This window comes from Alternaria alternata (genome assembly GCF_001642055.1).
Source record: "Alternaria alternata strain SRC1lrK2f unplaced genomic scaffold CC77scaffold_1, whole genome shotgun sequence".
NCBI classification, from domain to species: domain Eukaryota; kingdom Fungi; phylum Ascomycota; class Dothideomycetes; order Pleosporales; family Pleosporaceae; genus Alternaria; species Alternaria alternata.
In genome coordinates, this window is record NW_017306190.1 from 889,243 (window position 1) to 904,152 (window position 14,910).

Sequence of the window (14,910 nt, forward strand, 5' to 3'; positions counted from 1 at the left end):
TCGCGCCTCGCAATCCAGCTTACCTTATGCACCAACTCACGCGTTGCAGTCGTCCGCCGAGACTGGACTCCCTGAAGGATGGGAGGTGCGCCGCTCCAACACAAAGAACCTCCCATACTACTTCCACGCCCAGACAAAAGACTCGCGATGGGAACCACCACAGGGAACAAACCCAGACAAGCTGAAGGCGTACATGGCTGCCAACCACAGCTCCAAGGGCGTCGCACCGGCAGCCGTCGCAGGTACTGAGGGCAAGATCCGATGCGCCCATCTCCTTGTCAAGCATCGCGACAGCAGACGCCCGGCTAGTTGGCGGGAACCCAAGATTACGCGCTCAGTGGAAGAAGCGCGGACGATGATCGAGAATTACCACAAGCAGATCCAGGCCTACGAGGAGGGAAAGGAGGACCCTAACGCCAAATCTCTGTCGGAGCTTGCAACCACCGAGTCAGATTGCAGCAGCGCTCGCAAGGGAGGAGATCTGTAAGAAGTTGCGACGCTGAAGACGTCGGGAGAAACACTAACGTCACCAGGGGCTTCTTTGGCAGGGGCGACATGCAGAAGGAGTTCGAGCAGGCTGCCTTTGACCTGGAGAAGGGCCAGGTGAGCGGCATGGTCGAGACGGCTTCGGGCGTGCACTTGATCCAAAGGTGGGACGGCTTTCACATGTCTCAGTATGGTGCTAACAGTGCGCAACACAGGCTCGAGTAGTCCACTAGTCGCGCGAAGACTAAAGCATGAAAGCGTGATGTACCGTGATGAGGGGTTTACTGGGACGCGTGCGGGCTATGCCAGACTGGAAGAGTTCGGGAACGTGGCTCAGACGCGTCGTCGATGACCACCCAAGAGCAAACAATGATGGTAGTACTAAGTAATACTACTATCATAAGACATGCATGTGAAAAGCGCCTCAGGACGCAGCACGTTCAAGGTGTCGTGTCGTGTGTCAATTTACATGATTACGTCGTCTGGCATGCTCATTAGATCGACCAGGCATTGGTCAGAGACCATACGTCGTTGAACGCGTGCTGACGACAAGCAGACCACAATCCAGATGGAGATAGAGTTTGTGGGGCCGGAACCAGAGACGTCAAGATGAAAATTCTCGCAATCGCCCGCACACAGCCCAGGACCAAAGTCGGGGTCTGCTACAAAAGCGCGCAGTTGGACAAGACAAGTCGTTCAATCCATCTCTCCGTATCACTCCTGCGCTTTGACAGAGACTTCGGCTAACGCGACTTCCCCCGCCAAAGCTATAGCTACGCTACTGCAGTAAGTAGGCGCCGGCCTCCATGTACATATGTACCTCAGTCAGCTGATGTTCAAACTTGAAACGCGAGTACTAAAGACGCCTTAGAGCATTCCTCGAGCCGTTTGCACACGTCTCTCCTCACACTCGAGCGGTTTCAGTGTGTGTGGCTGGTTTCGGCATTCCTGGAGCCTGCGCCTCGCCCCCAAGCCAACTCGGTTCCGGATCAGCCCGAGACCGCAAGGAAGCGACGGCCCAGTGACGTATCATGTAAGTTGGCTGGCAATTTTTCTTTTTTGGCCTCAGCCCACCTCAGCAGACGAGCAGCAGCAATATTCGGGCGCTGGATCTGGACATGCCGAGAGGTTCGTTTTGGGATGCTCTTGCGTTGCGATAGCGTGGCGGGCATGCCGTGCAGCAGCAACTGCAGGTGGGCAGCCATGATCCCGAAAGTCTGGGAATCTCGCCCTAGCACCTTTTTCATTGTCCGCGCACGCACAGCGTTTTTCCCTGCGTCACAGTAGCCCGCAATTTCACTGTCAAGCTCCTGGGCATTTGGGCTCACCAACCACAGTGGCACAGCCTTCCCGCCCCTTCACCCCTTCATCATCCGTCCAGGCCTTGTACCCTTACACCTGCGGCATCCCCGATTCCTCAGCCCGTGCAGCTTCTCGCACCGTGAATTGACGTAGTCGCTCCGTCAAGCTATATGGGAAAGTGCCTTGGGCCGTAGATTCCCATAACCATCAACACGCACCAACGCCGCCCGCAAAGTGCCCGCACACCCCTGCCCGACTCCACACCTCGCCCTGTTTACTCCGCTAAGACCTTCGATCACCAGCGCTTCCGCGATCTTTTACCCTTCCACCTCCACCACCTCACACACAGAATATTTGTCTAGAAGATTCCCGTCGCTCTCTACAAATACCACTCACGCTCCTTTGAGTCTTTACAAGCATCACTCATTGCTGTGCACCCCGCAATCCACTACCCAGTCTCAACCTCCACTGTTTGTCGACCACAACTCCACACAAACCTATTCGACATACTACACTGCCGCTATGGCTGCTCCACTATCTCCCCACCCTGTCTATCATGACCCTATCCCAACATCGCGCCGCAACTCAAGTCGCAAGACCATTGCTTGCCTCTCACGCACTGCCTCCAATGTGGAAACTGCTCGCACCGTCTGCCCCAAGGACGGTGATGCATTCAGCTACGACCCTATTCACTTACGCCATTGGAACTGCCCTCAGCAACTCTGGAACTGTCTTCCCAAGCAAGTCCAGTCTAGCCTAACTGATGTTCAGCGTGCAGGCGCCGCTGTTCTGACTGGTAAGTCTAACCATTCTCCGTACACTTGGTTTGATGCTAACTAGATCAGGCTTCGCGCGTCTTGACCAGCACTTCGACAGCTTCGAAGTCGACCCCAAGGCTGCTGGAGACGAGCTTCTGGTTCACCTCGACGAACTCCCTCCTCCCAAATTCCGCACAATCAGCAACGCTAGCAGTGTATTCCAATCTGACTCGTCCTCGCCTCTCACTACTGCATCAACAGCCTCTCAGTCAGGAAGTGCCTCACCTACGACTCCGGCTTTCTCTGGCGTATCTGGATCTCAAATCATGTGCCCTGGTTCACCCATTTGCCTAGGGCCCCCAGAGCTCTCTCGCTCACGTGAGCGCTCCTTCTCTACGCCGCTGAGGTCGCACGACGCCAAGTATGCTGCTGAGCTGTCGCACCTGCGAACTGAGGCCCTTCCCCGTCTACGTCACAAGTCTTACAAGGTCGATACAGAGTGGCAGGAGGCTAAGCGTGCTAAGGGTGCCCTCTCCTCCGACGACATCAATGCTTTCGAGAACTTCTGGGCCGAGAAGAAGTTGCTGATCCTTAGTCTCAACGAACGCGGCAAGCGCCTTGCAAGCGCCGCCGGTCTTGCCACCACCGGACTCGGCTGGTGCGCCCCATAGAGGCTAGTGAGGTGGTTCTCCTCGAACCGGTCTCTTGAGATGGTTCAGTGAGCGCATCAGTCACGCGGCTTGGCACAGCACAACCACAAACTTCCTTTTCTTTCCCATTTCCTTGAAGTTTCATTTCCCCTGGTTTCTGCTTAACTTCCTGTGCGTTACAAGCGAGGAGTTGGTCGGTTGGTATTCATTCATGTAGGCATCTACACTCACAGATCGGGAAGATCTACTGGAATGGACATAATCCTATGATAGATCTCATACACGCCCATGTCATCATGACGGCGGTCTCACGAGAGATCCATTTTGGTTGCATGGCGGTTGCCATGCGACATTGCGATAAATTCCACACGGCTCATCTTAGAAGGTTAGCCCAGATAACGAATCAAAACATCTAAATGACGACTTGTTCCGCGCATGTTCTTGCTTGCCAGTGCTGCATGCCACTCTCGTCATTCGTCTTTTGCGAGGGACAATGCTTTGCTATCATTATATTGTGGTGCCCAATACGGGCCCTATCGAGCTGCAGCTGCATGAGTTGTGGCTGCCCAACACTCAAAAGTTAGTCCAACGCCTCAACCTGTCTTCAAGCAGAAGCTGACAAGGCGCACCAATATTGTTAACGCGGGTCGTGCCAACAATGAGGTTGGCCATGTAGAAATGCAGCCAAGCTTGAGCAAGCCCGATCCTGCACGTTCTCGGCACTGCTGCAGCCTGCATCTGCCAGTCAGTTCAACCCCGCCCCTGCCACAGCAACGAGAGGGGTGCGTCCGCGCCCGCGGATCGACATGTTTCATTGCCAACTCCCAACCACGCGAAACAGGGCGTCTGAATTACGCTGAGATGATCGACTTATGGGCGAAACATGATGCGCCCAAAAAAGAAGGTTTGCTTCTACGCAATGATTGGTCTGCAAATGTTGACCGACGTTCTTAGTGTTTCCGTGCCGTTGCTCACCCAAGAAGAACTATTCAAGTTTAAGGTGTCGTATTCTCAATAAGCATCGTCGTCATCTGTATCAACTCGGGCCTGCTTGCCTCGATCCTGACTGCCGTTGGCCCTTGCAAGCGGGCTGCCTCCGAAGTCACGCCTGATTGGGATATCCTTGTCTTCATTACCTGGTCTCCTACTGCCACGTCCTAACATGATTTCAGTATACCATAGATATCACGGTGGAATGATGATACTCACCGGTCCTGTCACGGCCAGCTTGTTGTCGCATGCCTGACCGCACTGAAGGCCCGAGACCAAGATCGAAATCATCAGACTCCGAGTCTAAGTGGGCTCGCCTGCCTCCACCACCACCTCCACCACCCATCATCATCATACCTCCGCGGCCACCTCCCATGGCCCTGCCATACATTGCGGCCATTTGATCCATGTCCATGTCCATTCTCATGCCGCCATTGCTGAACTGTCTGCCTGCCTTCGCCCCACGATGCAACATGAAGCTGGGCCGCATACCCTTCTTGTTCATCATGCCAGGTTGCATGTATGGATTTCCCATCATCCCCATGTCACCCATATCACCCATGTCATTCTCAAAGCCTCCCAAACCAGTAGTTTCCATGCCACCGCCCATTCTACCCAGTTCCATACTAGGATGCATGCGCCATTTACCTGTTGGATCAGCCATGCCAGGTGGCATCCGACCCGTGCCGTACGGATCACCGTTCATCATGCCCATCTGCTGGGCTATTCGTGGATTCATATCCATATCGTTGATCGGGAACGCACTCGGCCTTATGCCTGCCCCTCCAAAAGGTTGTCTTGTGGGGCCGCTCTCGGTTCTATCTCGTTGGTGACTGTCCTTCTTCAGGTCTTGCAACCCGTTGAGCGCTTCTAGTATATCCTCTTTGAACTCGTCGAACTCGTCTTTCCGCTTCTTTTCTTCTTTTTTGTCCTTCTTCTTCTTCTTGCTCTTCTGCTCTTTTTCACTGTCACTGCTCTCGCTTTTCTTGCAGCCCGAGTGATCTCCACAGTCCTTGCCTAGATCTGTTTTCAGTATGTACCTGATCTCACCGCTACCGTAGGTATAATCCTCCTCGTCTGAGTCGCTGCCTTTACGGGGGTCATTTCGTGCAAGGTATATGACGCGCTCGCTTTTCCTGCAGTTGCAAGCTGTGGTGCAAATACAGGCGTCAAGGAAGGCGTCGCCCCCAAGCAGCTCGCCCCCTGAAGGGCCAACCTGCTTATTCCAAGGTTGGCCGCGGTTTAGACGGGCTGACGTTTGCGGGTCCGCGCGGGAGCGCGATTTTCGTCCATGCTTCTCTGCGTTGGCGTATGCACCCTTTGGAATATGCTCGTAGTGTTTTGGTATTTTGCGGCCGGCTCGTCGTGTGGGCTGAGATGTGTCTGGGCTACTTCGTGATGATGACTGGCTGGGAGCTACTTCCACATCTGCATACGGTTTTATGCCCGCGCCAGCACCAAATCGAGGCATCGATGGATTTGACGTGTATTCTGGAGGCATACCAGGTGGCTGCATACCCCCCATCGCGCCCATACCACCCAGTCCCCTTATAGTTTCCATACCCCCCATTCTTGGACTCCCAGGCATACCCATTGGCATACCGCCCATACCTGGATATCCGCCCATTTGCATCTCAGGCGCAGACCTGGGTCTCGGATCCATACCTTCAAAACCCCTTAGCCCACCTCTGCGTTTCATTCCCGACATGCCACCACCACCCATCATACCGCCGGGATAGCCTTTGGATACTTGACGTCGCATACCTCTTGGACTTCTGCTTTCCATCATATTCAAGTCTGTACTCTCGCTATCGTCACTCTCTTCGGAGATATCTATATCTGGTCCTCCGTACCGAGGGTAGGGTCGATTTCGCGGACGTTGGTGTTGGTGTCCGCCACGATATGGTAGTGGACAGGGTGTGTATATGGGACCTCGTGTGTACGGATCGGATCTTGAGCGCGCGTAGGAGGGTGGGTGGACACTGAATGCCGTCCCTGTATAGACGTATAAGTATGGACAATAACAATGGAAGGACAGATGGATGAGGTGTAGAGCAGGACCAAAGAGGTTTACGCACCAGGGGGAACTAAGACTTTTCCTCCAGGAGCGTTGACTTCGACGAGGGGTGGAGGTGTAGAATGCGATGCACCCATAGCACTCACGTCCGGCGGACCGTTACAGGAAAACCGGATTTGTTGTAGAAAGGGATACTTCCCGGTGATTTTAGATGGGGTTCCTACAAACACATTGGCACTCTTAGCTCTCGTCGCAGACCAAAAGCACAGGTATCGCCTATACCAGGTACATATAAGGATCTCGATACTTCAAGGTCCGTTCACTACAATCCTTCGTTCGTCTGAAAAGAAGAGAATGACGAGCGAAGAACGAGAACAAGAACAGGTAAGTATTGCAGCACGGTGTGTTGATGCTCACCGACTGGAAATACTCTGACATGTCAGCTGTCATTTGTTTGCTCGTGCTAAATGGGATGCGCAAGTGCTGCGTTGCACGACAGCAGCTATTGTCGTGTCGCAGTTTGGCCCTTCTCGTATCACGAGAAGGCTGCTTGTCTACTTTTCTGTTTTCGTGTGGCTGGCTCAACGATAGATCTAGCGTTGTGAAAAGCAATGAATGCAGGTATGTGACTTGTGAGTAGAATCTTGTGTATGGTGTCATTGTGTCTATGTGTATAAGCATCGCAGACAGTGTGTGATTTTCTCATCCGGACAACATCATGCTAATGTCGCGGAAAATTATCACCACGCATCAAAGTGCTAGAAAAGCTCATTGCCTACAGAATTGAGGCTACAATAGTCTACGAGTACCTTTGAACATTTCCCGCTATGATGAGATACTCCGTGGCTGCCATGCTAGGTAATTTGCTTAAGTCGCCAGACGACAGTGCACGCCGCCATTCGCAATTTACTATGCTGAATATTAGAATAGCACTCCTGTATATCAGCTGCATTTGTTCAGTCACCCAAGACACGTTGTTTTTGAAGTCATGTTATATTCTCATCCGCCGTATACAACTGCTACTCATACCCCATGTACTTCATCGCTCCTTCAATCATTATGCAGAGTATCATAAGACCATAGCCTCCAACTCCAGGAATGGAACAACTCCGACCTGCGCCAGACAGTAACAAGAACAATGATAAGACATGATACAAGGAAACGAAAGCAGCAACGCTCCCTCGACTTTTCCGCGGCTCCGCGCGAATGTACTCAAATGCCAAGCTCATCGGATTGGCGTGCTCAACTCGGGAAATGGATGCGCAGCACCCAATCCCTTCAAACTTCTCCTCCCCTGTCGCCGTCTCCAAAACCCCAATCTTAGTCGGTGCGAAAGAGTAGAGTATTGGCGAAGCTAAAACACAAAGAAAGGCCAGTAAGTAAGTGAATGATTCAAAGAAAGTAGATGAGTGGTATCGATGATGAAGATGAAAAGGAAGACTAGAAAATCATCGATCGAACCTGCTCCCTACGTCCCGGCTTCCCTGACTCCTGGGTTCGCGGTCGTGGAGGTGGTGCGTGTGACATGCGAACATCCTTTAGAGGTGGAGGAGGCGCATGCGACTGTGTGCGGGCGTGCCCCTTGACGGGACTTGACGGAGTTGACTTGATGGAGCCTAATATGTCGTGAGATTGGGTGCGTGCGTGAGAAGGCCGGCGGTTGACGCTCGGTGAATTTGGCACTGGATGCGACTTGGTTGGTGAGATTGGTGCGCCAATCTGTGACCGCGTAGCCTTCTCCTTGCGCTCCTTCTCAAGGACCATGGCAGCCCAGCCCTTGTTCTGAGCAATGTCTTTGCCAACAGTCTCATAGAGCACCTTCATCCAGGCCTCTTTTTGTTCGCGGCTGTCGGCGTAAAAGTCGATGACCTCACCGTTGGCGAAACGAATGCGGAAGCCTTCTTCTACGAACATGTAGCCTTCTTCATCATCAGCAAATCCGGACTTGCGACGACCACCAGACTTTGTAGCAGATGGCTGCTGAAGGGCGCTCTTGTCGTCAATGAGCTTGGAGGCCTTGGCCAGGTTGATGGTAGCACGAGGTTGCCGTGTAGACTCGTGGTAAGCGGTAAGCTTTGTACCTTCCAAGCGGAAGAAACGGCGTCGCCAGTACGGACAATCTCCACCCTGCTGGCTCAACGTGCCTTCGAAGCTGATGTCCTTGACTTGCTCAGCTTCCTTGAGTTCACGGATAGCAGCGTTCATGCTCTTGGGCATGTCCGAATCCTTTCCGTTCTTGGGCTTGGGAACATAAAGAAGCTGAAGGGTAAGTTTACCCACCCGGTAAGGTGGACGACGAACAACACCTCCACGCTTGCTCTTGACACTGCTGGCGCCGGTGTTGTCGACAGCCCACTCGTTGAAGCAGGGAATATCAACGGTCAATGGACGACCATAAGCTTGATTCTCGTGGTTGTTGAGGCAAACGTAGGCACGGGCAAAAGAGCCGTCAGGTCCGACCAGGTCGTGGAGAAGATCCCATGCGGTGGCCTTTTGATTACGCTTGGCAGCGGCTTGAGCTTCCTGATGCTCCTGTTGGGCGATGCGATCAGCCTCCTCCTGAGCCTTGCGTTCCTGCTCTTTCCTCTTCTTTGGCGATGAGAGGAGGTTGCGGAAAGCAGAGTGTGACTTCTTGTGGTTTACAGCCTTAGCAGTAGGCGCAGCGACAACCTGGGGCACCGCTGGAGGCTGCAACTTAGTTTGCAGTGTAAGCTGGAACTCAAGGTCATCCATGACGACAAGCTCAAACTCTTGCCCGATGGGAGCAGATTGTCCAAGCTCTAGCCAAGACGTTGTGACGCAGTGCAGGCCGTTATCCAGCGTCAACTGGAAATGGGTACGCTCATGCTTTGGCAGGGGAAGGTCGAGGTCCTTAACGCCAACAACCTTGACGAAAACCAGGCCGCGCTCCTCACCTTCTTCAGGCTCGCCGTCAACTCCCTGCTCAGCAACAGAGTCTAGTCCGCCAGCGACAGCGGATTCTTGGCCAGGAAGAGGTGGCGCTGGGCCCTCGGAGGTGCGAGTACGACGACCAGATGCCGTTCGAATGCTCTTCCTACGAGGCTTACCATTCCAAGGCTCCTTTGTCCAGGCAGGCTTGCGCTCGGCACTCGTCTTACGAGAGACAGGCTTGGCAGCTGCCTCGCTCGTCGCCTCGGTAGGAGTAGGAGGCTTCTCGTCGCTGAATTGGCGACTGCTCGCAACAACGACCTTTGTGTTCTCGCGCATCAAGTATCCTTTCTGTTCGTGGATCATGTCGTTAGCGAGACTGTGCCTGTGAATAAAGCTTCCACCAGACATCTGACAAGCTGTGTCCGCGACAGCAGCAATGGATTCAGGCAATCTGGTGAGCGAGGGAATAGGAAAGAGATTTCGTACCTTTTGTGACTCAATGATGTGATCAAACTCCTTGTCCAGCCCGAAGCTGAGGTCAGTCGAATCGTCACCAAGGTTAAGGTCACCGAGCTGCAGGTCCAACATGCGGTTCTGCTTGGTTGTGATGCTCACTTGCGTATCGTCTTCGTCATGGCTCTCGTCGTCGGCGTTGCCAAGCTCGAGGCTCATTGATTGGCGCTTTGGACTGCGTTCAGGAACAGGAGGAGCATGCTGGCCACTGACCTGGCGGCGTGTAGCGGCCATGTCAATATCGTCGGGAATCAGCGATGGCCGCGTCTTCAACTTTCCACCTGCACCTCGGATGGTGGCTTCCCGTTGAGGAACCTCTGGAGCGTTCTCTTGAGGAGCCGGAGAGACAGGCATTGGGTGACGAATGACAGAATCTGGAGTACCAGGGTCCTCCGACTCCGACTGGTCCTCGTCCATGTCGGGAGCTTCAGGCGTGACAGGTCGTCGTAGGAAGTCGCGCATGGCATCTAGCTTAGGGGCTGAGTCCAATGGACTTGGTGCTGTCGCCATAGACGCCTTCAGAGGATCCAAGCTAAGGTCCACGTCCTTGCCTTCGAATGTGGAGTACATCTCGTCCTGTGGCACCTGCTTCTCTGCCGAGACAGGGGAAGAGGGAGCGGCAACGGGCGTTGATGGGCCGGAAGAGTCGATGGTGCTCTGCGCAATGGACGGTTCGTCAGGTTGAGGCGAGTATTGGCTAGTATCATCTTCGTCATCTGAGTGTTGAGGCATTGGATGCCGAATGACAGAGGACTCGCGTTCGTAGTCTTCAAGCTGAGACATCGAGCTGCCATCTACATCACTTTCCTCAGTATGGTCATCTTCTGCCCTGTCTGCGTTGTGGTAACTGTAAGCGTCGACGACGCTATCGGCCTCGCTGACAGAGACTTGACGCGGATGCTCGTCGAAGTTGGAGGAGGCCTCACGTGACGGAATGGGGACATCGGGGTCCAAGTCAGCAAGGTCGCCATAGCTGCGCTCAGGACTGTACTCGGGCTCAAATGTGCTGTACTCCTCGTCCTCTTCCTCCTGCTCGTCGTCCTCACCCTCGTCGAAGGTGCGGCTCTTGACACGGCGGAGGATGGATTCGCGAGAGATACGCGGAATCTTCGGCTCGTCAAGCGTTAGCTCCGACTCTGTAACGTCCACTTCTGCAACGTCAACCTCTACAGCCTTCTTCTTGTTTTGCATCTCCTGAGTTGGTGTGCTTGTATCACGATCGTCGTCGAAGTTCATCAAACGCAACCGATCCTCAAGCGACATAGACACCTCGCGCATGTTGAGAAGATCACTCTTAGAGATACCAGCTGCTTGCGGAAGCTGAGGAAGGGAGCGCCGCCTGTCGCCTACTCGCTCTGCGGCAGCGGAAAGGCCAATGCTGGAGTCGCGCCGCCGGTTGGGGCTACCTTGTATGGCGGGAAGAGGAGGAAGTGGTCTAGCATCGCTGTCAGACGCTACTGAGCCGACACGCGATCCGTTGGTCGTGCCATTTGGGCGTGCTGAAGGCATGGGACTGTTCTCACGCCCGTCAAAGACATCATCGTAGAGATCGGTCAGAGAAGTGTCTGCGGCTTGCGGGCTCATGTGGCGCCAGTCCTCAGGCAGGACAACTGGAGTCTTATCGGTGTCTTCTAGTGAAGCGTCGAAGCTGTCATCCTGGTCGAAGCTCATCTCCTCTTCTGTCTCCTCCTCGGAGTCGTAGCTGCCGTCTCGTGACATTGTGGCGACCGAAGGGTCGGGTGTGACCAACTCAAACTCTGTAATTTGGGGTGGAGCTGTGTCGAAGGTCACACTCTTAGCATGACGCCGCAGTGGGCGGGGAGTCTGATGAACGAGCTCTTCGTCATCTGACATGATGGCGCTGGAGTCACCATTGTACTGCGGCGAGTTGAAGCGACCGTTGCTGACAAGCGAAGATTTGGTCGGCGACATGCGGCCCTCAGACGGAGAAGGCTTTGATGGTGAAGCGAATGAAGATTGTGTGGGAAGCTTTGCTGGTGACGTCTTGGACGGGCTCAGGATGGGGATCCGTGTTTGGCTCTCAGACCGGCTGTGGTGGTGACCTTTTGTGGGGCTCTCGTTCTCATTGCGCAGGCCCTGGAGGCCATTGCCGCCATAGGCGTTGCCCTGGATAGCGGTGCTGAGAGGGCGTCCTGCAGCGAGTGGGCGGTCGAGTGGTTGGACCGAGCTGGGATCGTACTCGTGTTTCTGCTCGCGCGCGAACATACTGCTGTTCTTGACACGCGACTGCTTCTTCAGGTTCTCAATGGAGTTGCGCTTGGGCGAGAGAGGCGAGCTGCCCTCGTACTCGTTCTCCGACGTGTCGAAGCGGCTCTTGGGCGAAGTGGTCTGCTCCTTCCAGAAGAGACGCGGGCTGTGAGTAAAAGGCGAAGAGTCGCGGAATGGCGAGCTCTCCTTGGTGAGGATAATCTTCTGGGTCAGATGTTAGCAGGCTGCAGATGGGAGTGGCGGCGGAAATGCAGTGGGAATGCAGCGGGAATGCAGGTGGAAAAGGCGGCCTCGGCACATACCTTTGTTGTCTGGTTCCAGCTGGGAGAGTTCCTGCGGTGCTCATGGGGGCTGATTTCTGACAAGGGACGGCCGCTTCCCTTTGTGGGCGAGGGAGTAGGTGTCTTGTTGATGCGCAGCGGCGACACCTGTGGCCATTGCGGTCAGCATCGCGTGGCCAACACACGAAACAGTGGAGGCAAAAAGGAAGAATAAGATGAGAAGTGATGCTTACCGCTTCATTGCGCGACATGATGGCTGGTGTTGAGCACGCTCGTGCTGGCGAAGGCGGACTGTTGTTGACGGACGCAGTGCGGGTGTTTGCGTGCAGCGGGCAGTCGAGTTGTGTTGCTGAAGAAGAATGGGCTCCCTCGAGGAGTCGTGTCGAGTCAGCGAACTAAGGGATGCGCGCTGATTAAAGAAATGGCAGAGAAGTGAAGGACACCGACAGAGCGCTTGGGCAGATGTGCGATGGAGAAGCGGAGGAGGAAGTGTGGGTGCTCTACTATGATATGGTTGGGGCCGCTGGTGCTATCAAGTGTTGATAGCCGGGATGTAGGCAAGGCGTCGGTGTTGCGTGCAGTTGCTCCGGTAACGTGCCGCTTATCGCGTCTTAGCGCCTGAAATTATCTGCACGATCGCCTGTGCAGTGCCGACGTCAGGTCGGATCCCTTTAGTCAAGGTTTAGTGTAGCCAGAGCATGCTAGTCTAGTCTGACTTCTTCATTTAATCCTGCCTGTACTTGCAACCAAGTAGCCATGTTGCGGAGAGTTTGCCCGTTTTGCGAAGTGCGCGCCCTCTTGAAACTGCCACCCCCCCAGCAGACCCGCCTATATACCCAGGTCCAGCGCGAGAGAGGGGAACGTCATGGCGCTTCTTCCTCACGCCCACCACGGCCCTCCTCGGGCTTCAGAGGGCGCGACAATCCCCGGCCCTCGCGCATGGTTCTCGCAGACGATGTCGCGCGAACAGCAGACAGAGCGCCGACGAGGAAGCCAGACGCCTTCGACTTCCTAAACCGGACCGACGTGCCACGGGGACTGGAACGGATACGAGAGCAGAGAGAAGCACGTGGCAGCCGGGCGGCGACAGGACGGGATGACGGCAAGAGGAGGACGCGGTCGGAGCCTTTCCATGCCCTGAAGATGCAGAGTTCGCTGCACCAGGTGCCCTACAACAACCGCACCGCCGTCAAGCGACAGCTCGAACAATACGACTCGTTCGACAAGTTCCCCCTCGCCGAACCTACACTACGCGCCGTGAACGATGCACTGCCCGGCCTCGAATACCGCAACCCAACCCCCGCACAAGCCGTCGCTATACCCGCCCTCCTCGGCCTGCAAAAGGCTGTGCGCGCAAAAGTAAAGACCAAGAAGAGTGGGCCAGACTCCTTCCTACTGGCAGCTGAGACAGGCTCGGGAAAGACACTGGCATACCTTCTTCCTACTCTGGACGCCATCAAACAGGAGGAAGTCCGCGAGAAAGAAGATGCCGAGGAGCAGGCTAAGAGAGATGCTGAGGAGGCGGCACTCAAAGAACACGACAGGAGGACAGACATGTTCGCCGTCGAGGAGCCAGAGACAAACAAGGCAGTAGACCCAGCACGACCGCGCGCAATCATCCTCGTCCCCTCCGCCGAACTCGTTGCTCAAGTCGGAGCCGTCGCAAAGAGGCTCTCCCACACCATCAAGTTTCGCGCTGCTCCAATCTCAGCCAAGATGTCTGCCACAGTCATCCGCAATCAGCTCTTCAACCCCAATGGTGTCGATGTCGTCATCAGCACACCACCCCTCCTCGCCAGCATCGCTGAAAGCAACCCCAACATCCTTGCCCGGGTTACCCACCTCATCTGCGACGAAGCAGACTCGCTCTTCGACCGCTCCTTCAAGGAAAGCACAACCGAGATCCTCGAACGCGCTACCCCCTCCCTCAAAAAGCTCGTCCTCTGCTCCGCCACCATTCCAAAGTACCTTGACAAGTACCTTGCCGACCGATTCCCCGACATGCAGCGTCTCGTCACACCCAACCTCCACGCCATCCCACGAAGGGTACAGTTAGGTGTCGTTGATGTGAACAAGGACCCGTATCGAGGCAATAAGATGCTCGCCTGCGCAGACACAGTCTGGCAGATTGGCAAGGCATCCGCCGACTTCGACCCCAACGAAGGCAAGGAAGTTATACCCATGAAGCGTGTCTTAGTCTTCGTCAACGAACGCGAAGACACTGAAGAAGTAGCACAATACCTTGTCAAGAAGGGTATCGATGCTCACGCCTTCCACCGGGACACCGATCCCACTCGTCAGGCCAATATCCTCAAGTCCTTCACAAACGATGCATCCACCAAGGAAACTGCAGAAAACCAAGAGAAGAAGACTGAGCCGGCGAACAAGCGCATCCTACCCAACACAAAGGTCATTGTTACAACCGACTTGGGCTCAAGAGGTATCGACACCGTCTCCGTTCGCCATGTCATTCTTTATGATGTCCCACATACCACGATCGATTTCATTCACCGTCTTGGTCGAACGGGTCGCATGGGCAGGCGAGGAAGGGGTATCGTGTTGCTTGGTCCGGGTGATCGGGCAGATGTCGTCAGGGAAGTCAGGGAAGCCATGTTTAGAGGTGAAGCTCTGATCTAAGCATTCGCGAGAACGTGTTATGACCAAAAGTATTCATGTACTATATATTGTTTCAACTTTTCGGCGTAGTGAGAAGCCTCGCTTACGACCATCTCATGATGATGAGGATAATGAATGTACAAATCCCCCTTGACAATGTTGGTTTCCATCCATAC

The 14,910-nt window shown here is 54.6% G+C and overlaps 5 protein-coding genes across 5 annotated transcripts; 3 read left to right on the forward strand and 2 right to left on the reverse strand.

The window, feature by feature from the left end:
* Positions 1-49: 49 nt before the first annotated feature.
* CC77DRAFT_1015339 (rotamase-domain-containing protein) lies at positions 50-487 on the forward strand (the record flags this gene model as incomplete). Its single annotated transcript, XM_018524001.1, has 1 exon — positions 50-487. A coding segment is annotated over one exon (438 nt), but the record flags the coding sequence as incomplete, so codon positions are not given.
* A 1,823-nt stretch (positions 488-2,310) lies between these two features.
* On the forward strand, positions 2,311-3,217 carry CC77DRAFT_1004029 (hypothetical protein; the record flags this gene model as incomplete). Its single annotated transcript, XM_018523239.1, has 2 exons — positions 2,311-2,584; positions 2,634-3,217. The coding sequence occupies 2 exons, from the start codon at positions 2,311-2,313 to the stop codon at positions 3,215-3,217; spliced, it is 858 nt and encodes a 285-aa protein (XP_018391422.1).
* Positions 3,218-4,207: 990 nt separating this feature from the next.
* Positions 4,208-5,687, reverse strand: CC77DRAFT_1027129 (hypothetical protein; the record flags this gene model as incomplete). Its single annotated transcript, XM_018526354.1, has 2 exons — positions 4,208-4,353; positions 4,406-5,687. 2 exons carry the CDS (start codon positions 5,685-5,687, stop codon positions 4,208-4,210), a joined length of 1,428 nt encoding a protein of 475 aa, XP_018391423.1.
* Positions 5,688-7,187: 1,500 nt separating this feature from the next.
* Positions 7,188-12,641, reverse strand: CC77DRAFT_1015343 (GTP binding protein). Its single transcript, XM_018524002.1, has 4 exons — positions 12,352-12,641; positions 12,140-12,265; positions 9,582-12,041; positions 7,188-9,443 (listed from the first exon to the last, which is right to left on the reverse strand). The coding sequence occupies exons 1-4, from the start codon at positions 12,367-12,369 to the stop codon at positions 7,644-7,646; spliced, it is 4,404 nt and encodes a 1,467-aa protein (XP_018391424.1). The 5' UTR covers positions 12,370-12,641; the 3' UTR covers positions 7,188-7,643.
* A 117-nt stretch (positions 12,642-12,758) lies between these two features.
* On the forward strand, positions 12,759-14,863 carry CC77DRAFT_18476 (P-loop containing nucleoside triphosphate hydrolase protein). Its single transcript, XM_018530519.1, has one exon. It carries the CDS (start codon positions 12,875-12,877, stop codon positions 14,753-14,755), a length of 1,881 nt encoding a protein of 626 aa, XP_018391425.1. The 5' UTR covers positions 12,759-12,874; the 3' UTR covers positions 14,756-14,863.
* Positions 14,864-14,910: the final 47 nt, after the last annotated feature.